The sequence below is a fragment of the Chanos chanos genome, chromosome 9 (assembly GCF_902362185.1).
Source record: "Chanos chanos chromosome 9, fChaCha1.1, whole genome shotgun sequence".
Classification (NCBI taxonomy): domain Eukaryota; kingdom Metazoa; phylum Chordata; class Actinopteri; order Gonorynchiformes; family Chanidae; genus Chanos; species Chanos chanos.
The window spans coordinates 14,228,778-14,256,406 of record NC_044503.1 but is presented as its reverse complement, the minus strand read 5'-3'; the positions used below and the strand labels follow the sequence as shown (position 1 = coordinate 14,256,406).

Here is a 27,629-nt window from a genome sequence, read left to right as displayed (position 1 = left end):
ATTTTTTGACAATTCTATCAAGGGAAAAAAAAACCCTTTAATGACACATTTCTTTAAGAAATACTCCTTTCAAACTTACAGACACTTGACTGTGAATTATCAGTCAAGTCTGCTTGTGGCACTGATCTAAGAGTGCGTTTAGTGAGTCTGACATGGATGGGTTATCATGTTATCGACAGATGACAGGAAAAGGAAGCATGACTGAGATGAGCATATGTGTAAAAAAAAACAAAAGAGACAAAAACAGAGATATCCTCAAACAAAGATCTGTTTGTTTATTTTACAAGGTCAACTGCGTGAACAGAAGAGTACAAACAACCCTGTGACAAAGTGGAGACAAAACGTTATGTCAAAGCTCCACATCTATGTCTAAAGAGGAGGCCATCAGTTCTCGGATGAGTCCAACAACAGCATCTGAGTTCCCAATTTAATAAATCCAGGTTTAAACCTGAAAACAAAACATCTCTCTATGCTGATTTGCTGCATTTCTACAGCTGAATGTGCTGTTTTGTTTTTATTACAACACTGTTCAGCTCTGTATACAGTTCAGTCCATGTGGCCGGCTACAATGGAAAATATTTCAGCTGGCAATCGTATAATGTTTGCCTATTTCTGTTTTGCGTTTAAGCCTTTTTGTCACAATAAGTAAAGCTGAAGAAGTATAATCAATCAATCAAAGCTAGAACAAAAAAAAGTCTGTGGTGGCAAGCGTCATATTCATGATAAACCAGGATCTATTTCAACACTGAACTTAGGACTGAGCGACCACAGAGGACAAGAACTTATGCATGAAAAGAAAGCATAACCCAGGGGACCAAACTCTTACAATGCCCCAGTACACTCAGTTCAATATGTCCACTTAACCTAAGTCCATGACTATCTTACTCAGGTGTATTAGTAAATGAACGTAAATTAGAAACGTACTGTCCACTTGGACCAAGATTAAAAAAAGAAAAAAAACCAAAAAACAAACACAGCTCTATGTTAACCGTTAGGGATTCAATTTTAGCTAAGGGTTTGGCTGGGGCTGTTGTTTCACGCTGGTCTCAGATCAGTTCTGAGATAGCAGCGTGTTCAGGGCAGCTTCCCTCTCTCTTAGCCTCGCTCTTATACGGCTGATCTTCTCCTCCTGTTCTGACTGCTCGAAGTCAAAACCAAAGTCCTGCTTTGGCCCAGAGACAGATGGAACGGCAACCTCCATATCTTCGTTTTCAGAACTGCCGCCCTCCAATACTTCCTCATCCTCTTCCAACTGCACATAATGATCTGAGACCCGTTTCTCTTTTTCAGCTGCGAGGCTCTTCTGTGGCTCCTCCAGAAGACATTCACTGTTTGGATTATAAGACCCAATGTTGTCCTCACTCTGGGCCGCTTCATTTGCGTCATGCTCAAACTCAGTCAAAGCATTCTCATCCTCCATTGTCACAATGTTGTCCTCGTTTCGGGCTTCTTTATCCACGTCGCGCTCGAATTTGGTCTCGCCCTTCCCGTCTTCCATTCTTGTCTCACCGTTCTTGTCTTCCTCTGGTTCTCCTTCAGTACCATGCCATCCATGCTCCTCAGCTCCCTGATCCATCTCAACGTTGGTCTGACCTTCGTGTCCAAGAGGAGAAGCTTCAGTCTCATCCAACGGTGTTGATTCCTCAACCCTATCTTCATCTCTGTCCATTCCTTGACCATCTCCCTCTCCGCTGGTGCTGCACTGGGCTGGTTCGTTTGCAGTGGCGTCTGGGCGCTCGGAGCTGGCACCTGTGGATGGCTGGTTCATCTCTGACTCCTGATCCTCTGAGGCTTCATGAGGTGATCTACTTTGTAACAAAGAACCAATGCTCTCTTCCTGTATTTCCTGTTCCTGAAAGGAATAAACAAGGAAGTCAATATCATTGCAGTTTTGTGATAGAAGTCTTCTAAATTGCCCATGGATCATGCCAGACCTATCACAAACAATGACAATAGAGGGGGAGTTTTCACCTCAAACTACTCAACTAATATCCTGAAATGTATACTCGCCTGACTGAAATAATACTGGCCGTGTGTTTTGTTCAAGTTAAGAAATGTGTCATAACTCTTATCTTATTATGTATTACAATTTGTTTTCTTTTTTGAAGAATAGTCATATTTGTCTTTGCTGGCTCTGTAACTGTATACAGCTGACATGAATTGATGTCTCACTTTTGAAGACTGTGAGAATATGTTTAAATTCAAGCATAAAAAAAAATGTCCAGGTACTGCTGACAGAAACATACAGGTGACACGCCCCCTTTTAGGTCACACTTGCTTATACAGTAAACACTGAGACATACTCTGTTCTTTGCGTTATGTATTAGATTATTAGTTAAGTTATGTAAAGCTTATGTATAAGCTATGTATTTAGATGTTCATATAAAGCCAAGGAATTAGACACTCACTTCTCAGGCTAGTAGCTTAATAAGTTAGTCCAAGAGTCGCTCAGTCACGGGCAAGGGGTGAATAAAATGTCCATTTTAAACTTTTTCCACATTTTTCCACTTTGAACTTTTGGTTCAAAGCACAAACACAGAACAAAGTTCTTTTCCAGCAAAAGTAACCTATTAAATTTAAAATGATTCAAAACCTAACAATTCATTGCAAAATGAGGCTAACATTATTTTTCACCTTAAATTACCTTTGCAATGACGTCAACAACTACACACACTCCAATCAGAGTTGCTACGTGCTTTGGCATTTTGACTTTTTAACCAGTTTTGAAGGTCGTCTAATACCTGAGCGCAGCCACAACAAACATTTCTATCATAACTACTTATTTAGTTCAAAGACGACAAAGAATAAGAAACAGGTCATACAGTCATGGGCTACGTCACAGCCTGAGAACCATGTTTGTAATTTAAGCCTCTACTCTGACAAAATGCCAAAATACTCATGCCATTGGCTGGAGCTAAGTAACGACACTCAATCTGGATTGAGGAAGTAATCATGTAGTCATGCCTCTTTCATGACAATTCATTTTTCAATCCATGTTTTTAGCTATACTTTCTGCCTTAATAGCTTACACTTATTTGCAACAAGCCAATGCTGTTTAATCATATTTATAACTTTAAGACGCAGATTCTATAATCTAATCTTCTGAGTTGTATTGATCATATTTTGCTGAAATATTTTGGATGAAGCCAAAAAAATTGAAATTCTGTTTAGTTCAGCTAAAGGAAAATCATCTCTAAATCCTGATGAAAAGGTTTTTCAGCTTTTCTGCTCTCTGTATACCAGTTATTGATAAGTGACAGCCTTTTCCTTTTAGATGTTATGGTGAAACATCTGAAAATTGCAGGTCAGAGAGAGAAACTTTTTTGTACTTGTTCTACTCATAATACAGTTATTTCAGTATTCACACTGTCAAATATATTTGTCCCGTGATGTAGCGTTACAGACTAAATCCTTAATTGTTTGATCTGCAGTAAGGACTGGCCTGATCATGGCTCTGGGAACCTGGTCCCTTTTGGTCCAGGATCTTCACAGAAACTTTGGGTAAGGTGACCTGCACTCGCTGGGTGATGCCAAACTCTTTCAGCAGTATCCCATCATCTCGATATTTCACACCCACAGGACAACACTGTAAGAGTATACATATATATATATATATAAAAAAAAAAAACTAAACATAGCCAGAGATGCCAGATAACTAGACACAATGCACAGAACCATGTGAGAACAACACTCCAGTGCTAAATGGACTCAAACTGACCATGTTTTGGAGAAAAATCGAAACAGAAATTAAAGTAAAAAAAATAAAATAAATAAATAAATAAAATAAAGAGGGTACTTGTGGCTGTGAGTGAAGCTGTTGACTGAATCTTACCTCATTTACAGACTGTAACCTTGTGCTGGCAGAATCTCTCTGAATCTGTCCAGCTGAGACCAGTACAGGTGTGACACTTTGACCTTCGGGGTCAGACTTCTGCTTCCTCCACTGTTTTCTTGATGACTTATCCTTCTTCAAGGAGAGGTAGATTTGACCGTTATACAGGATTATGGCGTCTTGACCGAAGCAAGTAACTCTGCCACGGGTTAAAGGAGCTGCAAGGACCTCTTGTTCTGTATTTTGTGACTGGCACTTATCCACAGGCACAAACTTTCTAAGCAACCTGAAGGCTGTTAGGTTGGAGGTTGTGACAGGTAGCTGAAAGCGTCCCTGAGCCGTCTTTTTCACTTGGGATGTTAAGTGACTCCGCGCTGTATCACTGGCATCACTACTCTCTGCAGCTTTCTTCTCCCGTATAACCACTGGGGAGATCCAAGTTGCCGTCTGCGGCATTTCTTTCATAGAGCCTCCCAGTGGTTTCAGAGATTTTAATAGACCGATCTGTCGAGCTGTGGATGCTGGCAAGTACTTCACAGGAACAGTCTGCACTTTAGCATCTTTGGGTACATAAACTTCAGTTCTCTCCAGAGAACTCATGGTTTTGATCCTGTTCTGATCACCTAGACTTTGAAACACTGAGGGGGAAGAAAAGGATTAATCAAAAACGTGTTTTGATACTACCAATATGTTTAGACACGAAGAGAAAACAGCTCACTTTATAAGTGCGTAGCTTCGTTTTTGCTTTTTCTTTAGCCTGAACCGTGTACCCGCATCAAATTTGGCATGGCGCCGGCTAGTCTTTCGCAAATAACTCGGGTCTCTAAAGGCGGAATGAACAACTATGTACGAAGACCCACCAAAGCTTGCGTGCAAGCGAGATGCAAGACATCAAAATGATAATGAGTCAAACAAATACTGATCGTCCATGTCAAGCCCCTTTGCCAACATTTGATACGTAAAAAGTGACGTGTACACAACATATCTACTGCAAAGAGCACCGAGTAAACAGTATGTTAATATACTGCACTGACTGTCCATTCTGGAACTGAATGTATGGTAGAAAGGCGATGTCACAAGATAGCCTTACCATTGTGTCCCCAAATACTTTAAAACAAACATCAACACCGTACCGGTCCATCGATGACAACCGTTGAGAAATTGTTTCCGGACTGCGGTTAGGGTTGACATCAAAATAGAAGTCCTCATTTCACGATTTTTCAGAGATATGTAAGTGTAGTAATGCATGTGAGACAAAGACACTTAATCGACATTTGCTGCACAAATAAAAGTTTATTATCAGCCAGTGTTATTATCAAACAGACGAGTTCAAACGTATATGACATACAGCTGGAAACAACGTAACAAAACTGCATCAGTGGCTTTTAAAAAGGGGAATAATTAGGAACAATTGCAATTTCACTTGGAAAATCCAGATGCAAAGCATTGAAACTTATGTAAACAGCATTACTGGGGCTATCCGTGGTGTGTTTACAAAAGAGTCGATACGTTCTCTGTCAAAACCTTTGCAGCAGTACGGCTTTACGATGGCTTCAAGACACAGCGGCTCCAGTCCAAATCTATCTCCAAAGGTAAACTATGCCCCTGGCATGGTGATATATTTCAAACTATATGTCATCCCTAATATGACACAAATAACAACAACAACAATACTTTAGTCCCATCACTGGGGCATTTTAATAAACAAACTGGGGATAATGGTGTTCGATTCAGGAGTTATATCTTGGCCATTTTAACTCTTTAGAAAGTGCTTCATTGTCAGGTTAATGTGGATCATGCACTACTTTTGAATTGAAGGTATCTATGCTCTGCTTCATGAGGCACAGCTGTAGGCTTTAGTTTTCTCCACAGATTTTCTATTGAACATGTCTACTCTATTGTAAGCACAATACAGTTGCTCTGTTATGTAATGACATTTTTTCCCACTTCTATTAACACACATTTACATTGTATTCTAACAACAAATATTTTACAGGTTATCCAAAAAATATGACTTGTTATTCATAGAAAGGTCAGTTAAGACATGGAACAAAGTTCAGTTTAAATACACTTAGACCAAAACCTTGGTTGTAAATAGTATGAACGTAAAAAAAAAAAAACTATGGCTAAACCCTGTAACTAAATAATCATGTTCTTCCTAATCATCTCAAGAGCAGCCTCTTTCTCTTTCAGGAGGTCTTTCAACCGTTTGATTTTCTCACTTCGCAGTATTTCCTCATCGTCCATGACTTCTGCAGAGTAGAGTTCACTTGGTGAGATGTCCTCCTGTGCGGTGTGCGTCAGTTTACTTGTACTAGGTGCAACTTCAATTTCATCTGCTTTCAATTTATCGTTTCTCTTTAGGACCTCTGCGGATTTCTTTACCCCTTTGCCAGACGTCTTTGCTTTCGTACAGATATTTGCCATATTTTTGCCGGTTGTACCATTTGAGGAAAGTTCCACTTGGCTTGTGCCCTCCTGTGGGCTAGCCAAAAGCGTTGCAATCATTGGCATTCCTCTTGCCAGATTCAGTCTTTCCTCTGTTGCTCTTGATGACCGTGTACACATCTTTCCAGGAGCACTTACCACTGGGCTAAGACAAGTTCGGCTGCATTCCGCTGTTGGTGTGTCTTCTTGCTGTATGCCTGATTGTGGTTCCACCATCAGTGTTTCATCCTGCTCATGGTCTTCCTTTGCACTGCCAGGCAAGGTCTTGTCTGGAGTCTTTGCTTGTGGACACACACTTAAACTACTGTTGCATGATGCAACAGCAGGTGATGGATCTGGCTTCTCTTGACATCTGACCAGTGACGTTGTCGACACTGCCTCTGTTTCTTTACAATTAATACATGTGGTACATTTTTTCCCTTTAAGTCTACTTGTTCTCAATGGGACCTTCCTTGACAAGGAGGTGCTGGTATCTACAGATGAGTCTGTTATGCCCTTGATTTGTGAGTTCTTGGTTGGACCCGACAATGAGACGCAACTGCTGGACTGACAGGTTTCCTCAGATTCTCGACATAAATGAGAAGCATCTGCATCTGATGTGTCTGTTGAGAGTGCTATACATGTGGTGTCGCTCTCCTCAGTGCAGGTTAAAGGCTGCTCAGGGAGAGGAGAAACAGCTGTCCTGCTGGGAGGAGACTGTGGAGCATGTCTGGAACTCGACAAGATGTCGCAAGTGTTTTCTAATGGCTCCAGTTTCTTTCGTTTTGGTTGCTCTGGGTCAATTTCATTGGGTGTAGGTACCTGTAAAAGTAGATGTATGAGAGATTAAAAAAAAGTCTGTGAGAGAAGTATTTGTTGCTTTGATATAAATGGACTGCTACTGAGCCACTCCCTAAATGCTGTACAATTATTGCAAGAATAACTTAAGAAAGATTACCTGTGCTTCCACTTGTTTTTTCATTTTGAACTGTACACGCGAGTCTTGAATCAATTTGCGGATACCATCTAGTGTTCGTTTTTGGGCAGATTTTGTATCTGCCCTTGAACTGGGTTTTTTGGTACTGTTGATTCTTTGCAAACAAATTCTAATGTCAGAGGTGATTCCAAACATCCGTTTGAGCTGGAGATCAGACTTGTGCAGATCTGTTCTTTCAAGGGCTGCATCTGTCTCTGCCTAAGAAAATAAAAACATGCTATCTATAAGAATCACATCTCAGGTCATAACATTTGAACAAGATAAACTGACACTACAGTCAATTCAGCTTTACCATGTTACCAAACAAAGATGGGTGTGTGCTACAACAAACATGTAAACCTGCCTAAGTCTGATAAACAGTTCCTGTTCACCTGTCTTTTGAAGATTAAATATGATATCATGTAAAACTTTACAAGATATACAATCCAGTTGTTTTTGTACTGACTCCAACATGGTATTTCTGTACATTGTTATAGATGTAAGCTTGGGTTCTGATGTGTACTTTTCTTATAGGTACCTCTTCTGTAACACGTTTTGGTTCTTTATCAGGCGTATTCAACGTTGGCTGGTCTAAAATATGAACCATTCTGTCTTTGTCCTGGCAGGTCCCATTCTCCAGACTCCCGTCCAAATCCATTTTGGTGTCGTTTACACTGCTGCTCTCATGGGCTTCCTCCATCTGTTGCTCGCCCTGTTGAGGGACTGTCTTCTCTGTGCAAGTGTGCATTTCCTGTGACTGCGCATCATCAATTCTCATATCTTTTCCCGAGCAATTCAAATTATTCTGAGAACTCCCCAGCTCTAGTCCAACCTCTTCACTATTTCCGTTCTCTTTGTGGGAAGTTGCTTCAACGTCTCTCGTACCAGCATCAGTATTTGACTTGGGTGGAATGTATGACACGAATATCACGTTGGAGTCCTCATCATTATCATCGTCCTCAGTTAAAGTGGTGCATGCTGGTCTCTGGGCTGCACAGTCAACCTGTGGATCATCATCGCACAGGTCAATGATTTCATCTGGTTTGTGATTAATCTGACTAGGTCTTATAGGTCTCCTCTGAAAGGTGTGTGATTCTGATAAGGAGTTGGAAGGATGGGAACGGGGGCCAGAGCTCTGTCTTGGTCCTCCACCACTTGTCGCATCCCTGGCCAATTCATTTTTGGTCCCATTGGAGAGACCAGGCTGATTCGTTTTTTTAGCTACAGAGTATACTTTGCCGTTGCACAAGACCAAGGCATTGTCCTTCCAAGAATTGATCTTCATTTGACTGTTTGGCGGAGATGACGATTTCCTGATGGACGCTTGATTAATTGCGTCAGCCTTTTGCGTCGATTTCAAAATATCCGAAGTCCCCCCGGGAGGCGATACTGGAACAAGGCACGGGGCGGTGGATCCAGGCCCTTCCTGAACTACCCATTTCATGGGAGATATTGCTCCTTGACCAGCCTTTGGTTCAAACTTGGGGTCCATGGTTAAGTTTACCATAGGGTTTGTGACATGCATCTGAGCGGGAGTCTTTGATGTTTGATTGGGATTTGGCACTGTGGGTAGGAGAGAAGGAGCCTGCTGAGGCATATCCAGTTTCATGGAATTGACAGATGACAGATACACAACTGCTGGTACACCTGTCTGCAAATTAGATGCATCGCTTGAGGAGCTCAATATCTGTCTTTTTATATGCTGAGGGAGTGCTGAGGCTGGAATTGTTTGTACTTTAGCGCCAGGAGGGAGCTGAAGATATTGTCCATTTGACAGTACACGAGACTCCACTGTGACTGTCCTCTGCGCAGGTAACTGTCCTGTGTTCTCTATAAGGTTTGGAAGGATAGCAGGGCTTTGTGTTTGTATTGGGGGATTTTTTGATATACTATTGTTTCCTTGGGGTTTAGTTTTCACAGGATTAAAAAGAGTGTTAGCCTCTGATGTTGTTTTTAATACAAATTGTCCCTCTGAAATAGGCTGAAGAATAGGGAATTTCTGCTGTGGAGCAGAGAAATGCCCTGGATTGACACACAGTCTTTGAGGTTCACAGTCATCCTTTTTGCCAGAACTCGTATGTGACCGAACAAACTGTCCGTTGACTTTCTGCACTGGAATTAACTTCATCACATTTTTCCCATCCGGTCCTACTGCTGGCATTGCCTGGTAGAACACACCTGTTCCACTTGGTGGCAAAAAGAAAGATTAAAATACACTAAATGCAGGAATAGAACGTTTTACAGAAGAAAAAATTTTTGCAACATAAGAGTATCATAAGGAGGATGAAATCCACAATAAAAGCACTAATATTTAAACATTTTGATACAGATTTAAAAAAACAAACAAAAAAAAACCCTGCACTCCCAGTTGAAATACCTGGGAATGTATCCAAAGCTGATACATGCTGCCATGTATCAGCTGTACTGATTAATACAGCCAGTTTCACAATGGCATATGTGCTGTCTCAAATCACATAAATTTTCTCCGAGTGGCAAATCACAACAGTTCAAATGAATATTGCTTGACTAGTGCAGTTTTACTGAATACATGCTTTCCCGTGTGTGTAAACCAAAGATTTATAGCCTGTAATAATCTGTTTCTTTTTCTACATGCTGTGATTTTATTTTTAAACTGTGATTTAATGAAATTAGAGGACCCCACATGACTTGGCACTTTTTTAAAATGTTGATGGAGAGGGTATTGCTTAAGTAAAGATACCAAGAGCATAAATAAAAAGTTTAAATTACACTATTCCTGGAATCAGTACTGCAGATATGAATGATATACACTGTCAGCTGCATGTAATGACCACAATTTGTTTTTTTATATCATAATTGTTAATCCCTAATATGAGAGTACTGGAATGAAATGAGCCACACTGATGACCCGCATCTCCCTCTCATTCTCTCCCACACATATACAAATACACATACTGAAACACTGACAGATACACACAGACAGACAGACACAGAAACACACACACACACACACACACACAAGTGAGAGGTTGTTTATTCTCAGCTGAAAACTGAAACATTTCGAAGAAACAAACTTATTTTCAAAAGCTATTTGATACACACCAATATGACCTCTGGACACAATCATTTACCAAAGATAATGTAGTTTGAGAGGATTTCCACACAACCAACCAATGAACCAATCAACCAACAAGCAATCGTCAGTTTTATTAGTGTGAGTCAAGACAGGTTGCAGTTAATGTAACAAGATCGAAAAATTCAGAAGAAACTAGGCTGTGGTGAAACCACACCGCTCAGATGGAATTTTCAGACAACCGCTCTGAGGTTTTGAATATGAAGATTCTGCGAACCGTTAAACGGCGCTCTATCCTGAATGACGTTTGCTGTAAGAGCATATCAGAGAGGTGATTCATCGATATTGTGGTAAATATGACATTAAGTGACTAAGCTCCACCCTCCTTTGGCTACCTTGTTTTCAACTTTAGGCAAGCTTTAGAAAATTACATTATTTAGAAAAGTACATTAGCTTCATTCAGCAGAGACATTGTGTAATAAATTATCAAAAGTGCATTATAGCGTGCCGACCTTAAGGGATCTTACTTTGTATTGGCTATGAGTTTACTTGTTACAGGGAAATTCATGTTTTGAGCAATGGTGCCAAACTGATACCCAGTTCAGCAAGAAACTGTGTCAGTTATTACATCTGGTGAACTGACTATCTAAACTAAGTTCGATGGGGCAATCGTTACACATAGGTACCAATACCGTTATTGAGACGGCAGCTGGGCTCCGATTTCGCCAACAACACTTTCTTTATGTTTTCCCTGGTATCCTTTAATTTATATAATATCCAGTATGTGTCCGACTATTCATTTTCCGACATTTAAAGGTTTTATCTAGTTGTAGTTGTCTATCATCTCAAAATTCCTAAGCTTTACACACGCCATCTTGACATGTTTAACGATAACAACAGAAAAGCCTCATTTATTATTATTTTGGAAGTTTATAAATTATGTTATTTGACTTACATCTCCATTTTAATAACTGGAGTCACTTCACGTGAAGAATCGTGTATAATCGACTGCTGAAACTGGCTTTTTCTCACTCATCAATCGAGACTGACATTATTCCCAGTCACCCGGATGTTATACTGTATAGCAAATTTTACTTCCGCGATTCAGGTTTGTTGGACGCAGGGAATTTACACGAAACAGTTAAGGGGGAAACTACAGAGCAGAACTAGCACCTGAGTGAAAAAGTAGTATTTTTGGTTGCGATCTTAAAGGAATTTGACCATGTGCTGACGCGTACTAATGGGTAAATTGTGCTCGGCAGGATTAGTTTGTGATTTCCTATCTGGTATACTGTGTGGGGGGGACATAAACCCCCCACATATAACTCAGAGAAATCTCATAAAAACGTGCAATTTACACAAGATTATCACAAGATTACATCACACTAACAACACATTTTGTCATATAATTAGATTCTGGTTCCATGAAGGGATTTGAAATCCGAACATCCACCAGCCGTGTCTGAAAACAGGTGTCCCTGCATTGTAACATAGTCACAAAATTTCTCTCCCTCCCTCCTCCTCTAATATCTGTCTGCAGAGCCGCAGTTTTACACCACAGCGGTTTCAGGACAGTGGCGTTCAGCGCATGCGCTGACACTTCGGCGGTTTCTTCTAGCGTCAATGAGAGCGATGCGAAATTCACAGCTGTGGAAACGTACCGTTAGGCTAATCAGCGTTTCAGTCGTTTTAGGTGGGTTTCCGATAAATTTGTGATGTAAACTGAAATAAAACAACGCTAATGTCATAAACAATGTGGAATCTTTTATGGTAAGGTTAGGGATAGGCAGTAGGTGATTTATTATTTTTTAACAAGAGGGATGGCCCAATGGTCACTGACACTGCTCTACAGAGTATGTAGGGGGATGGCAGGTTAACAAGGTGGATACATTTTGGTCATTTTGCTAACAAGGGGGATGGCATCCTCCCTCATCCCCCTACAGATCGCCTACTAGGGTTAGGGTTAGGGTTAGGGTTAGACCAGTGGTTCTCAACTCCAGTCTTGGGGGGCCACTCTCCTGCACGTCTTTGTTTTAACTCTCTTGAGCTCAGGACTGACACACCTGATTCCACTGATCAGTTAATCACAAAGCCCCTGATTAGCTCAATTAACTGTGATAGTGAAGAGTTGAAACAAAGACGTGCAGGACAGTGGCCCCTTAGGGCTGGGGTTGAGAACCGTTGGGCCAGATGGTCGATCATTGGCCTGAAACTGCTGTTCTATAACTGGGGCTCTGCAGTCAGACCCTCCTCAAACTCCTCTTCTTTCAACCCATTGTCAGAATTTCAAATGAAGCTTTACACCCCCTATGAAATGGACAAGAATTCACGGAGTCACCGTGACTGTGCAGTTGTATGAATAAATGATAAATTTCATGACAGTGGAATGCGCAACTATGGATGAAAAGTAGTAATTGGCAATCGGTAACCAAAAAGAGTAAACAAATTATTTAAAGGAAAATGTTTTTGCTCGTAGGTTGTGTGGAGCACTCATTCTGAAAGTAGCCCATATTTATCGTCCCACCTGACAGAGGAGATGATAAATGCCAAAAGTGTCGGCCACGTCTCACTCTCACAACGAAAGAAACGTTGCAGTTGGTTTGCTGTCAAGAAATGAACCCTAATCCCCCGTATTGAGGCATGGATGTCCGTATCCCAAATATTTTTTAGAGACAGCGAGACTAAGTTAGGTGGCACTAGGGTGACCATATTTTGGTTTTCAGAAAAGAGGACGCCTCCTAATATACAGGGAAATTTAAATGTATGTCACTTTTGGTTCCTGTCGTTGCGCATGTAAGGCTTATGGTTGTCAATGCAATGTGGAACTGCCCCTGTACTTAACTAAGGCAATACATAGCCGGCTAGTCTTTAATAAGACAAGTAACTGGTAGAACAATAACAGTGGCAAGACGACCTTATTTCTTTCCATTAAGGTTTTGGTGATGGTAATGAATGAGATGGAGTTTAACCAGTGTTTATGGCATTGGTGGCGTGCAAGAGGGCGAGCCCTAAATAAAAAGGTCAAAGCAATGCAAATGCACTCACAATGAATGGCGACTGTGGAAAGCAAAAGCCAAATCCTCTTCTTTCGACGATTCTGGCAATTTAGAAATCTCGGCCAGACGCATTTTTTAGGTCCGAAAAAGAGGACATGTCCAGGAAAAAGAGGACATATGGTTACCCTAGTACACAAGTCTCATGTTCACAAATGCTGTAGGCCCCTCTGATGCAGTGTCAAAGTGTTTCAGCTAAGGGCGGATTGCAATCGAGTTAGAAAGATGTTTACAAGACATCAGAGTGTTTGTCTGCTGTTTTTATATTAATGCTTCCTGTTATGAATGAATAAAACAATTACATTGTTTTTAACCTCTGGTAAGTGGCCGTGGTGTAAGCAGGAGAATTCCCTGCTTGATGCTCCAGTATACGAGAATAATGGATTCGCACTACATCGCACATTATTTTCCTATATCCCTCCTTCGGGCATTGTCCCCCAGATATTATGCAGAACAGAGAACTTTATGATGAACACATGGCAAAGAAGGCACATGCAAGCAAAAATAACTCAGACCAAAGCCAGAAATGAACCAATATGAACAATAATTGCAGCGAGAAAACACTGATTGATTGGTTGATTGCGTTACAAGGTGCTAGTACAGTTCTGTAATTTAGTAGTTAAGTTGTTCAGGTTTTTACTGAGGTGACAAATATTTCAGAATATTCTTTTTCAATGTTTTTATTTTCATATCAGTGTCTTCATTTTATGGTCATCATGCTGCAGATCAAATCACAAAATGTGATGAAACCAGGAGTGTATAAAGTAAAAGTAGAAGTGTTCTTCCTAAGAAAAAAGTACTCGAGTTAAACTGACAACTGCTTTTGTAAACTGTAAATGAGTGACTATTTTACTCTTAAGTATTTTCCAGGAGGGATATTTTAACTCTATTTAGAGTACTTTTTTTTTTTTTAGAAAGAGTACTTCTACTTTTACTTTATACATCCTTGGTCGAAACAATCACGCTAAGATTTTTTTGACCAAATCATGCAGCTGTACTAGCATGCTAACCAGAAGCCGGAGCTGCTTCCACACCAGTTACAGACCTTGAAAGAGACAACAGTACTGTAGTCTCAAATTAATGTGATGTTGTTGTGGAATTTACAAGGGTACACTGCAGATGATATTTAGATCAAGTTCCCCTCAGGTTCAGTATAATCAGGGGTGGAAGAAGTAAAACAAGTGCTCTTGCTAAAAAAAAAAAAAAAGATTCTAAGTAGAGTATCTCTCCTAAAAAAATAGTTGAGCAAGAGTAAAACAGTCACTCATTTACAATTTACAAAAACTGTCAGTTTAACTCTACTTAGAATACCCCCACCCCCCCCCCTTTTTTTAGCAAGAATACTTCTACTGTTACTTTTTCCACCTCGGGTTATGATCCTCGCACAATTACTCACATGTGGCTAGCAAATTGGATGTAGAAAATTTAGGTGCACTGCAGTAGACTTTTTAACTAAATGCTCTTCAGGATAGGTTGGGAATCCTCGAACAATTAATTGCATATGCTCAACAAAGTGGATGTATAAAATTGTCACTGGATGAAGAAACCTCATTCATTCAATTGTTATCATGCAGTCAACTAATTAATTCCCATCTTCTTTAAGGTATTCACATTGTAAACAGTAAAAAGTGTCTCAGGTTATATGGGTCCGAGTGAGGTCTCCCAGTTTGTATCATAAATTCTAAGACTACAGTATTCCAAGATCAGTTTGACGTTTTCAAGCAATATTCTTGAAATACGGACTTTTATACTGACAGGTTTCTGTGAAACGCCGACCCGGAAGTAAAATTCCCGTCTGTGTATGTCTGCACTGTCGATGGTCTACAAAAGTAGTTCATATAAGGCTTGAGGTCGAGCTCGGAGAGGTAAGCCATAGTGGAATATAATGTATTTACCTGTGATTATTAAAGCGAAACTTATTTTTAGTATAAAGCAATGTTCAGGTTCCTCTATTTAGCCATTGTCCTGTGCCAACGTCATTAAAGTTATAAGGATGCTTAACGTTAAAGTTAACGTTTTTTTTTTTTCTTTTAACTTTTCAGATACACACAGGTTGTCAGATCGTGTTGTGGCTAGCTAGTTATTAGCGAACATTTGGTAACTGTTAGTTAGATTCATCTGTCAGACTTATCTGAGACAAGTTTTTGAAAAAGTCTACACACTTCAAAAATGTCGTGTTTTATTTTACTTTCGTTTTAGTTCGCTAGTTAATGAGCAGTTTTTTAAGATCAACAGTTCCGGTGAGTCTGTGTGCAATGTTAAGCCCGGGAGCAGTTTCCGTACACCAGAAGGTGGTTAGTCGCTAATCTACAAACCTACGGCAGAAAGCCATTAGTGCATTTAACTCACTGGGAGCAACCTGAAATTAGTAGTATTTTCTCATTTCGGCTGATGTTACGGAAGAGCTTTGCCTTTAGAACTGCGCTCTCTCTTAGTCCATACAACGTAAAGAGTATACGAGTGCCTCAGGTATTCTTTGATTTAAATATTACAAAGTAAATGCATGGTCCTTTCAGTAGACAGCAGCTCTTTGTCAAAAGGTCGCTCAAAATACAGTGGCCCAGCTATGTTTCCACACAGTCTTACTTCTCGCGCCGAGAAGCCGTGCCCGCAGCGCCAGACGTTAACAATATTTGTGTTGACTCTAATTTAAGACTGAATTGGTTTAATCCCAACAGAAGCTCAGTAGTAGATTTAATAGAGTATCACACGTGATATTTGTTCTAAATCTGTTTTCTGGTAAGGTCAAAATACATTGCTGCATCGCTGCATATGTGTATTAGTAAAATTTGAAGAGGGCCTTGACGAAAAAAATTAGACACCTCCACGATCCTGTGAGTGTTTTAGTCCTGATAATTAAGTAACTGCTGAGTTTGCTCTAGTATTTAGCGTAATGTGCTAAGCCAGCAGAAACCGAAGTCTAAACTGAGCTGTATACGTTTGAATTTAGAACGATAGTTTGAATTTATCGTAACGGTCTATGATATGAGGTTCTACTCTGTGGAATCAGAAACGTCTTTGGGAATCAAGGGATAAAGCTTGACCCCACTGCACAATCACAGTGACGCTGGGGCAAACTGTAACATTTGACAGAGAATTATTTGTCATTGTCTTACCAATGTAACTACAAGAGAACCACAGAAGAGAATAACATCTATTTTTAGATATTATATGCTGCTTGCTCAGTATATGTAGGGACACATTTTTAATTACAGGCTGCACATTAATTAATAGTAAATGACACCAGTATCTGACACTTTGCTCTTTTTTTTTCAATATTACAGGTAACCATGGCAATGACAGGTCAGACGGCCTGCTCCACAATGAGTAATCACACTAAGGAGCGTGTTACTCTGGCCAAAGTGACCCTGGAAAACTTCTACAGCAACCTGATAGCCCAACATGAGGAGAGGGAGATGAGGTGTGTTTCATTCACCAAATGCATTGTTCCATGTCAAAGCACCGAGACAGGACTATTTGGGTTTGGTGTAGAGGGTGCTCATTTGTATCTCATGTGCCAAGTTATCAAGAAAAGCTGTAGGTACAATCGTGGAAGGGTTTTAACTTAGGCTAAATAACAACCTCTAGCCATTGTTAATGTTCTTTTAAAGCCAGGGCTAGTTCTTTTTCTACCAGCTGTGTTATTGTATGTGCTCCCTGACCAATAACTCAGCGGTCAACAAAGCCTTAGTAAACATAAACAACTTTTGTCCTTTAATGATGATTACGTTATGGTACACACAATGTTTTTATGTCAATTACATGTCTTCAAAATTGCGAAAAAAAGAGGGGCAAGAAAACTCTCCCTAAATAATCTCCCAAACTGAGCTGATACTTTAGTCTGTACTTTTCAAGCCACTTCTGTGTGGTACAAAGATTACTTTTTGTATTATAGTTTCATGATTCATTGTTTAGTTATGTTTAGCATCAAAAATGACAAAACAAAATAACAAAAATTATTGTTTTGAAATCTACAGCATGCTAAATTGCTTGCATGTAAACAAATAATTTTTATGAACTGATCATGGTTCTCCATGCTGGTGGAGGTGTGGATGTCTGTTGACATGTGATGCCACACATACTTTTAAACCTGTTTGTCTGCTCGGTGGGTGAGGCTCATCCCTGGTGTGAAACTAAATGTGACAATGTCGTAATTTTGTCACTTCTCAGCTGGGTTGTGAAATCAGCCAATCATGTCAAAAGCCTTAAGCCGTGTCTGTAGACTTATCCAGAGAGTATCGCACATCAGTTTTTTCCAAGGGTTGTTTTAAGGGTTCGCTCTCTCTTGTGAATTAATCTGCCTTCGGGTTAATCAGACAACACCATTAGCACCAAAAAATACAATCCAAAAAAAAAAGAAGCTTGTTTTAGAGATAAGGTTGTTTTCTTGCCCCTCATTTTGGCAATTTCTAGGACATTTAATGGATATTAAATAGACATTTTTCATATCATCCTATTTATTTTTCTCCCTGACTGACCATTGTCTTCCAAGAGGACATCAGGGGAGAGGTCCCCCTGTTTCTTAGAAAAATTACTGCAATGTGAATGGGTTCTTCTGACAGCAACTTGTTTTTTGCAGACAGCAGAAGCTGGAGAAGGTCATGGATCAGGAGGGGCTTGCAGATGAAGAGGTGGGCGGGCCAGCTGACGGCTGCAATGCATAGAAAGAGCGAACCGTTCAATTACTATTGATGGTTTTCAAAAGTTTCAGACAGGAGTACAGTGTCTTGTCTTTTGCTTTTAGTCTCATCTGTATCATTAAGTCCATATTGCGTGGGCTCAGACATTGGTTTAGATAAACATTTGGTTTGTCTGAGCTCTGTGTGTTTAACGTCCTGTCTTTTCTTGTCATCTAGAAACGCATAAGGCGGTCCCAGCATGCCAGGAAAGAAACGGAATTTCTGCGTCTCAAACGAACGCGGCTTGGGCTGGAGGACTTCGAGTCTCTCAAAGTAATCGGCCGGGGAGCCTTTGGAGAGGTATAGATTCACGCTTTTGTTTTTAAACATTTTACTCAGTCAGAGTCTTCCTTAACAGGCCAAAAAAGCTTCCTCCTGTCCTCCTAAACGCACAACTGTATATTTCAGTTACCTCAGGAGCTTACTGTTTCATAATGAGGAGGAAAAGCATTTTGATGAATGTATTGGAGCCTCCTTTTCTGAAATTAGTATAGTCAGCACCATCTTCTCAACAAGCGTGAAATATTTGCGACAGATAATGTTCATTACCACAGAATTGGTTCACCACGTAGTTCTCACATGGTTGGCAACAGAGGTTTGTGTGGTGCAGTTTTCTAAATATTCCTTCCCGTTTCGCATAGGTCCGGCTGGTTCAGAAGAAAGACACAGGTCATGTGTACGCCATGAAGATCTTGCGCAAAGCTGACATGCTGGAGAAGGAACAGGTGAGATAGACAAAGAGGTTATCACAGATCTCTGGCTCCTCACTGCTGATTTTACCTAAATGTCTCTCACTTCTGTCCTGATTGTTTTGTCTGTTTTTGATGTGGTGCTTTGGATTTGAGTTTAGATAGTTCGGTATGTGCACCAATGGGTGGAAAGTTTAGGTTACCCGTTAAGTGGTTGTTGACTATTGAATTACTCAATATTACCTTCAATATTTTTTTTTCTCTGAACGCATATTGGTAATTTGAGGAAGATCCTTGAGAGTGGCTTTACAATGAAAAGTAAAGAGGTCACATGTTTGTCCTTTAAATTGTGCAGTCGTAACAAATGTTTCGCTTTTAATTTTGGTTGAATTCGTTGTGTAAAGATTTTCCAGTAAATGTTCTACAGATATGAAATATTTCTCTGCTCTGGTCTTAGGTGGGTCACATTCGCGCAGAGAGGGACATTTTGGTGGAAGCCGACAGTCAGTGGGTGGTGAAGATGTTCTACAGTTTTCAGGATCGAATGAACCTTTATCTCATCATGGAGTTCCTGCCTGGAGGTACATCCTTCATTCTCATTAGTAAAATTACAGTCTCTGGAGGAGCAGAGCCAGATCCCTGAAAGTGACCCAGGTCTTGGAACTAAATTATGAAAGTTCTACACTAGCTCAGAACAACCTACAAATATCCAACAGTTCATCATTAATGATGGATTCTGAAGCATTATCTGTCAAAAATGGGATGCTGCATTATTTTCTAGAATTTCTTTAGTTGGATTATGTACCCTGATATGACACTGAAGTTTAGTGATATTTTTGAGATGTTTTGATGTATATCTCTGACGCAGAGTGAAGCTGCCTCAGGTGAAATGTATTGTGATTGCTGGAACATCTCTGTAATGTGGGTTGCTGATGACTTATCTGCAGGAGACATGATGACGTTGTTGATGAAGAAGGACACGTTGACAGAGGAGGCCACTCAGTTCTACATCGCCGAAACCGTCCTGGCCATTGACTCCATTCACCAGCTGGGCTTCATCCACAGAGACATTAAACCAGACAACTTGCTGCTGGACTCAAAGGTAAGGTGCAGTTCTCTTCAGACACCCTGTATCCTGTCTGCCTTCCAGTAGCACTGTTAGCCTCATCAGAACAAGCATGGGCTGTGACAAGGATGAGAATCTTTTAAAGCCTGTTTCTGAGAGTGTTTGAGCATTTTCATCACAAATTACTAATATATTATCGACGCAATAATGGTAATAATATATTGCATAAGTGTTTTATGATAATGTTTTTCCGCGCCTGTTTCGTGCATAGTGTTGAGACTGAAACCATTTGCTGATTCATACCTCCCTCATTGGCGAGACAGGTCAAGGGGATATCTGTCATAATGGTGTCAGTTGGTTGCAACTCTGAGTTTTTGTGAAAAGAAAAAAAAAAACGTTATCTGGATCTCTGCTGTTTGTGCCTTGTTTAGGGCCACGTGAAGTTGTCTGACTTTGGGCTGTGCACGGGGCTGAAGAAGGCTCATCGCACCGAGTTCTACAGGAACCTCAACCACAGCCTGCCCAGTGACTTCAGTGAGTAACAGAACATCTACTGATAACACTGCACATGAATCAAACCGTTACTGCACTTATAAAATAAAAAATAACATAGCCCCTACTACAGACCTGCCACATAGGTCTAAGGAATGAATGGAAAAATAAAAACAGGTATATTGTGTTTTACAGCAGTGCAACTTACTTTATGAACACTTCAGATCAGCTTTTATAGAGCAACAAAATATTTTCCGATTAGATGTTATGATGGTTTTGTGACCACACCCAGATGTATTGTAGGTTAATTTTGGTATACCTGTAGATTGTGTTGCTTTGATTAATCTGTTGTTTTATGACTAAGTGATAAGTACTGAAATGTAGTCTGGGAGGAGACGGTTTGAATGACCCTGTTTTCTGAGCCATAAAGATTTACTCCTGTGATTTATTCCCGTCAGCGTTCCAGAACATGAACTCGAAGAGAAAAGCAGAGACCTGGAAGAGAAATAGGAGACAACTGGTGAGCCTTTCCACTCTCACGTGCAAAGATACAGAGAAAGAAAAAAGCGAGAAAGAGTAACTGTAAAACAGAAATGTTTTGATAACATGTGAAGCCAGTTTGATGTGAAATATTAAAAAGAGGAATCTTTTGGAAAAGAAAAAACTGAGTGTCCTCTGGTTTTTCATAGGCTTTTTCTACTGTCGGAACCCCCGACTACATTGCCCCGGAAGTGTTTATGCAGAATGGATACAACAAGCTCTGCGACTGGTGGAGCCTGGGGGTCATCATGTATGAGATGCTTATAGGTGAGCTTTAGTTGAATTTGGAAAAATTGACCACACAATGACAGACTGACTGGGTGTTAATTGTCACTGCTGAGTTCTCGGTGGTTTTGAAGTACGTGTGTTTGTTTTTTGCTGGCAGGTTATCCCCCTTTTTGCTCAGAAACCCCTCAGGAGACCTACAGGAAGGTGATGAACTGGCGGGAAACTCTGACTTTTCCCCCCGAGGTTCCCATCTCGGAGAAAGCCAAGGACCTCATTCTCAGGTTTGGCTTTTCTGGTCACATATCGCTCAAAACTTTCCATTTTGTCTCAATGGAGGTTTAGTCAGTGCATGTACACTTTCTCCAGCGGACTCAGCGCAATCTGTGTTATCATCAGTTACTTTTCACCAGTAGTTTCATTTTCTTCTCAACCGTAGCTTCCTGTTATTCATGGGTGTTGTCATCAGGCATGCTTGAGAAAAGCTGCGTCTCCACCCAGGCAGATTTTGTGTCCCTCACCCACTTCCTGTCTGTGTTGAGTCTCTGTGACGGAGGCAGTCTGAGTGGTGCTTGTTTTCGTGAAGGTCTCCCGCCTCTTTTGTACTCTGTAGCCCTGTACAGTTGGTTTGAATAAGTACAGTAGGTTATCCTCATGCAGAAGCTGCTGGTTGACCTCCCAACAATGGTCTTATTGTCCATGTAATAGGAATAGGGACAGGAATTTATATGGCAGGTTAGTTAGTTAACATTACCATCCAAAGTTCATTTATTATGTTATAGGCAGTATTCTTTGGATCAAATAGCAAATATTTTAGCTATATAACAAATACAGATACTTGCAGAAATAGCAAATAAAGCACAAGGTTGCAGGTTTTAAATCCAAACCAAGTTGAACTAAATCTAACCTGTCAACATGCTGGAAGACTAACTGATCTTCTTCTTGTCAGCGATTGGTCATCCTCATTGGGTTGTGGATGCGCATTGGGTATGACTTACAGCGGCCGCCCCATTAGCCTTATTACATTATCGTCAGGTAGTGACCTTTGGTCGTAACATCTAATGACATCCACTTCATCTGCTTTACGATAACAGCAGTTGGCCGTGCTCCCCTAAAGCAGCGCTGTTTGTTACTGTTTGGATCTCAGTGTGTTTGGGTGTCTAGCCCCGCGATTCGTATAATGTAAAGGTATAATATATTTCAGACTTAAGGGACGGAATCATGTCATAAGTCAAAGGCAACCTGTGCTGGTTCACTTAAAGTTGTACATCAAGACTTTCTTTTGTTAATTTGGTATAGCTTATTTGTCATACTGAGAAAGTTTTTTTAATAACATGCCCTCTCCAGCATTTAAGTCATTTGATACAGTAGCCCCACGATTGTAAATCTGAAAGTCTTTTTTTTCTCGAATATTGATATGTGGACAATGGTTTACCTGTTGTGCTGTTGACTCTTGTGGCCGTTTTTGAGTCTGCGGGTCAGGTTTGTGGCCACATGTTTGTGAAACAAACAAAAGTTGGCATTTTCATTGCTAGCGGTGGCTGAGATCACCTCTGGACAAATAAGCCAAACACGAGAACGTGCAGATACCTCATCTGAATATCACAAATTATTCATTAGGTTAAATCTGATCCCAGCGCAGACTTGGAGAATGTGTGTCAGGCATGTTTAAAGGTTTTGTCTGGTAGTGGATAACACATGTGTTTTGTATTGTCTAGTTGTCTGTCCCTAAAAGCGTCTTTGAAACAAGCTCTGTTTCTCTTATGTTTGTAATTGATGATTTCTATTTTTTCAGGTTCTGTTGTGAGAGCGAGCACCGGATTGGAGCCAACGGGGTGGAGGAGATTAAAAGCAATCCGTTCTTTGAAGGAGTGGACTACGAACACATCAGGTTATATAATTATAAAATTAGTGTTAGACTAATTCTTCCTGGAGACATTCTCATGTTCTCAGCCACCTCTAACGTCCTGTCTGCCTGTCCTGTCAAACGTCAGAAATTTCTGTGACCTGCCTAAGAGATACATTTATACATATATATGTATGTGTGTGTGTGTATATATATATATATATATAATATATATATATGTGTGTGTGTGTGTGTATGTCTCTCTCCATCTTTGCTGTATTAATACTTCAGTCACTCCAAGCTTTCACATACAAATATAGCCATACCTGCAGTGTATATTTTGTAAAGCCAGGAAGAAGGTGTCTTTCATAAGAGCGCTAGTGTTATTGTTCTGTGTCTGCATGAGAGTCTTTATTTGAATGGGCGACTGTTTTCACAGGGAAAGACCTGCTGCCATTCCTATTGAGATCAAAAGCATCGATGACACCTCTAACTTTGATGAGTTTCCTGATTCGGATATTCTTCAGCCAACAGGTACTTAACGTAGTGTTCCAGTACGCCCTTTAAAGGCAAATTCAGCCTCTACATGCATTGTGTTGGTTTTTTGTTCATGTAGAATGAGTATGAAGTCCACAGTTTTAATGTTGCCATTCGTGTTGTTTGAGAGAATAAAATTATAAATACATGGTAAAGGCAGTGCATTATATTGAGTAATACAAAGTTCAGCATTAGTTCAAGCATTTGCAAACCCAGTTTCTCTTGTTCTACTGCGTGAAATGGTTAAAGCACAGATACAGTTGTGAGAAAAGAAAAGAATGACTTAAAGAAATGGGTGAGACTAGAATCTTTGGGGGAAAATACAGCTCTAAAAACCAAACTGTATGTAAAATACCTGTGAAACTAAAGCTGATCTGACCCTGTCTCTCTAGGTTGTACTGTATCTAACCACTCTGAGGCTGACCTGAAGAGTAAGGACTGGGTCTTCATTAACTACACCTACAAGCGCTTTGAGGGTCTCACGGCCAGAGGAGCTATCCCATCTTACATGAAGTCAGGGAAAAGATAGACCTCTGGTTCGTCTGACGCGTCGAAGCCCAGACTTGTTTTGGGATCCTGATGGAGGCCGAGGCCACCACCCTCCCCACCTCTTCTGGATAGTTGTAAAGGATTTTTTTTGGAGAATTGGAGATGAAGAATTGACTTCTTCATCACCCCCCCCACCCCTTATGACTCTCAGTTTTTGAACAGACTGAATTGTGGAGGCCATATCCTGCATCTCTGCACTAGATCTTTTAAAACTAACTCCAAAATGGAGTTGCACCTTAGGGCTCAAAGTTTTTTTTTGTTTTTTTTTTTAAACAATGTAGTGAGGCTGGTTGACTTTTTTTTTTTAGTAACTAATGTTACAGGGAACCCTTCTCTATTCAGGCTGAAGTCCTCAAATATTTTTGGAATGAATGTGGCACCTCTTACAGCTTTGAATGGCATGTACAGGACTTCAAACATAGAAAACTACACTCAACCGTGCAGTCTTTTTACTATCATCAACTGAAGTACCATTTGAAGTAGACTCTGGTGTTTTACGTCATTTTTAAAAGACAGGACAAAAGAAAAAGACAAAAGGTTTAATTTGTCTGCCAAACTACCCCCACCCCATCATCTGTTTTAGAGACCGCAAATCTTTTCTTACTCATTCTAAACAAACAAACAAACAAACAAAAAAGTAAGATTAAAACCCATAAATTAGAAGGTCTGTGTTGAAAGCACATTACTTTTTAATGAAAAACTGTCCCTATGCAAAAAAAAAGTTCCAGTCATCTCTGGGCATCGTGCATTGGCATTCATGCTTTTTTGTTTCGCCTCCCTAGACATACTATCATTAGCAATACTGGGGATCTGTTAAAAAAAAAAAAGAGGAAAAGAACAAAAGGCTGGTCATAGATGTCATCTTATTTTGGGAGCCTTTGCATGTCTACAGTAACTCCCCATAGAGAGACTTTGCCTTTTCCCCCTCCACGTTTTTTTCTTACTTCCATACCAAACCAGCGTGTGCATCAGAGGACACTTTGATACATCGGACAGCATTAAAGAGGATAGTACGAGCCGAACTATTACCACCAGCATTTTTCTGACTCGAACAACTCCACTTCAGCTATCTGGCTAATGCTAAACAGCCCGGGATCCAATCCAGACATGCACGAGGCGAGCTTCTGTTTCATCGGGGGCTGGGTTTGTATCCTTCCCCATCTCAACGAGAAGAAAAAAACTCTGTGGATGATGTACAGTCACGTTCTGAATACCATATAGACTATCGCGTAGCATCTTCCATAGGATTATATTGTTCAGGGATGTGAAATGTTTCTATGACGATTGTATAATTAAAGCAGTCTTCCTTTTGCGACAGCTGCACCCTACCGTACTTAACTGCACGTACAACCAAAGAGGTCGAATTAGTAACTCTTGAACTTCGTTCATTAGAGCAGTTTATTTTGTATCTCAGCGCTTTCCATGTTTTACATTCTAGAATTCGTACTTTTGGTGCCCAACTCGTGCTCACATTTGATGTAGTACCCACGGCTGCATTATAATCTCTCAGTAACAGGTTCAGCGTTTACTGTTACTCGTGTGGCGTAAAAGAAATCTACATCAAAGTTTTATGGTGTCACTGTCTAGAAGGCTAGGTCCATTTAAATTAATCCTTGGTCCTGTTTTCCCCACAAAATTTCTACCGTGCCCCTTTGTGTATTGCGCTGCGAGAAATTACCGTAAACCTGGCGCAATAGCGCCATCCAGAGTATAGTTGGGACATTAAAAACAACACTGAAAACATGGATTTAAAATTCATAACTTTTTTGAGATGCAAACCACGTGGGGCTGTTGCGTTGTCTGCTAGTAGCCTCTACATTTTCAGTCCTTCTCAAAACTCATGAAATAATGCAGATTTGGGTGGGGTCTAAATCAAAAAGATTTTTATAGTTTTGTTTTGTTTTTTTTCAATCAGGGAATATGAGAATATTTGGGCTATTTAAGAATGATACTCAAGCTCTACAACTAGACAGATTCTCATATTTTTATATTTCATATTGTCTCCATCAGCATTGAGTGATTTGTCTCTGCTCAGACACAGAGCCGTCACTGTGGTTTGTGTGCTGTGTGTGTGTGTGTCTATGCTTATACACCTCCTTTCATATGACTTACCTAAGGGAGAAATGAGTGCTGTGTTTGTGTGGTGGCCTCTTCATGTAATGTACAAAACACTGTCTTGTTGCATCAGACTGAAATGTCACTGCCTGCTGGCAAAACACGAGGTCGTGTATGGCCTCAAAATTCACAAAATGCTGTCATTTTTAGAGGATAAAAAAAAGTAAAGCACCGTTGTTGTTTTTTTTAATGATTTAACAATGCTGGTATTTTATGAAATGCAATATCCAGGGGCAATAGATTTCTGTATATAGGCCTAAATATATATTTACAGGTCAAAGGGAGACCTGCTTTTCTCTGAATGTTTGACTGCATGCTTCAGTATACGCACTGGAATGGTGAATGATTTTTAAATGAATGACATGGGAAATGGGAATATATCTTTTTTTTTTTTTTAATTTATGCTGCTTGACTGTTTTATCTGCGTGATGCCCTTATTATAAAGTGAGAATGTGGAAAGTACACTTTTTTTTTTTTTTTGGAATGATGTTAATGCTTGGTAAATATATAAGACTCCTTCATTAAGAAGGGATTTCATGGAGGTGCACACTGTTTGGTAGGTGCCTGTCACCTGTATAGTCACTTTGCTTCTCTGGTGCATTAGAATATGTTGAATAGCAAATCATGTGACCAAAAAAAAAAAAACAGGGAACCAAGACAAGGAAGCTGTAGAACCAACTCTGTTTGTCCTTTTTTTTTTGTTCCCTCATGACACTCTCTTGCACTGTCATGCTTTTTAGCCACCATATAAAAACATTCGCCGAATGTTCCGTTTTTGAGCAGTCTTAAGAGAATGGTTGTGTTGTTTGACACAAAGTGAATGACTTTTTTTTTTCCAAAAAGAATTATGTGTTCATAGCTGGTTTTGTTCCTGTCATATTCTACTGTGAGGAGGGAGATTCAGACCTCTTTCCGCCTTAAAACTCAGTTTGAAATGTTTTGTGTTCGTAGGTTGTTTTTTTTTTTTCCACGTTTCATTGAGCACATTTTATTGGACTGTTTGATGATGGAGAGCTTGTGTTTGTGGTGTGTGCACTCATCAACAACTTAATACCGGTAGACCTTTAAAAGCATTAAATAAAACACCATTTCACCTTCACTGCTGCGTTGCCTTGTTGCTGTCTGTGTCCAATTTCTTAAATAGAATATTGTTATATTTCAGCCAACGTGTGAACGTGACTCTCAGCAGTGTCGTGACTGGGTTCTTATATGTCATTTCCATAAAAAGAAATACTTAAACGAATTGTTATAGGAACATTTGCAATGTTTTCAGAAGGTGCTAGACATGCAAAAATATCTTGCTCAAAGAGTGCTGCAGCTGATGAATGCACTGTGTGATGCATGTTGAAGCTCCATGTAAACTTTACATAAAACCAGTTCACCAAGAGCAAATACATAACTAATCAAATATGCGTTGCCTCATGACGATATTGCTCTAATTCTATTTGTGTTCTGGTTGTTATGGAACTGCTCAGCGAATGGTGGTCTTCACATACTGTTTAATCTGCTCCCAAGAACCAATTTCGTAAGTGATGCAACATTTAAAAGCCT

General features: G+C 40.1%; 3 protein-coding genes across 3 annotated transcripts; 1 reads left to right on the top strand and 2 right to left on the bottom strand.

The window, feature by feature from the left end:
• Positions 1–817: 817 nt before the first annotated feature.
• Positions 818–4,448, bottom strand: si:dkeyp-110g5.4 (uncharacterized). The gene is made up of 3 exons (XM_030784625.1): positions 3,833–4,448; positions 3,443–3,586; positions 818–1,852 (listed from the first exon to the last, which is right to left on the bottom strand). Exons 1-3 carry the CDS (start codon positions 4,430–4,432, stop codon positions 1,052–1,054), a joined length of 1,545 nt encoding a protein of 514 aa, XP_030640485.1. The 5' UTR covers positions 4,433–4,448; the 3' UTR covers positions 818–1,051.
• Positions 4,449–5,971: 1,523 nt separating this feature from the next.
• lrif1 (ligand dependent nuclear receptor interacting factor 1) lies at positions 5,972–11,267 on the bottom strand. The gene is made up of 4 exons (XM_030785230.1): positions 11,243–11,267; positions 7,774–9,421; positions 7,218–7,454; positions 5,972–7,081 (listed from the first exon to the last, which is right to left on the bottom strand). The coding sequence occupies exons 1-4, from the start codon at positions 11,248–11,250 to the stop codon at positions 5,972–5,974; spliced, it is 3,003 nt and encodes a 1,000-aa protein (XP_030641090.1). The 5' UTR covers positions 11,251–11,267.
• A 3,930-nt stretch (positions 11,268–15,197) lies between these two features.
• stk38a (serine/threonine kinase 38a) lies at positions 15,198–24,045 on the top strand. Its single transcript, XM_030784507.1, has 14 exons — positions 15,198–15,205; positions 16,625–16,761; positions 17,920–17,971; positions 18,197–18,319; positions 18,661–18,744; positions 19,166–19,289; positions 19,656–19,810; positions 20,206–20,308; positions 20,725–20,786; positions 20,956–21,073; positions 21,192–21,315; positions 22,827–22,922; positions 23,317–23,411; positions 23,807–24,045. Exons 2-14 carry the CDS (start codon positions 16,631–16,633, stop codon positions 23,941–23,943), a joined length of 1,404 nt encoding a protein of 467 aa, XP_030640367.1. The 5' UTR covers positions 15,198–15,205; positions 16,625–16,630; the 3' UTR covers positions 23,944–24,045.
• The last annotated feature ends 3,584 nt before the right edge of the window (positions 24,046–27,629 follow it).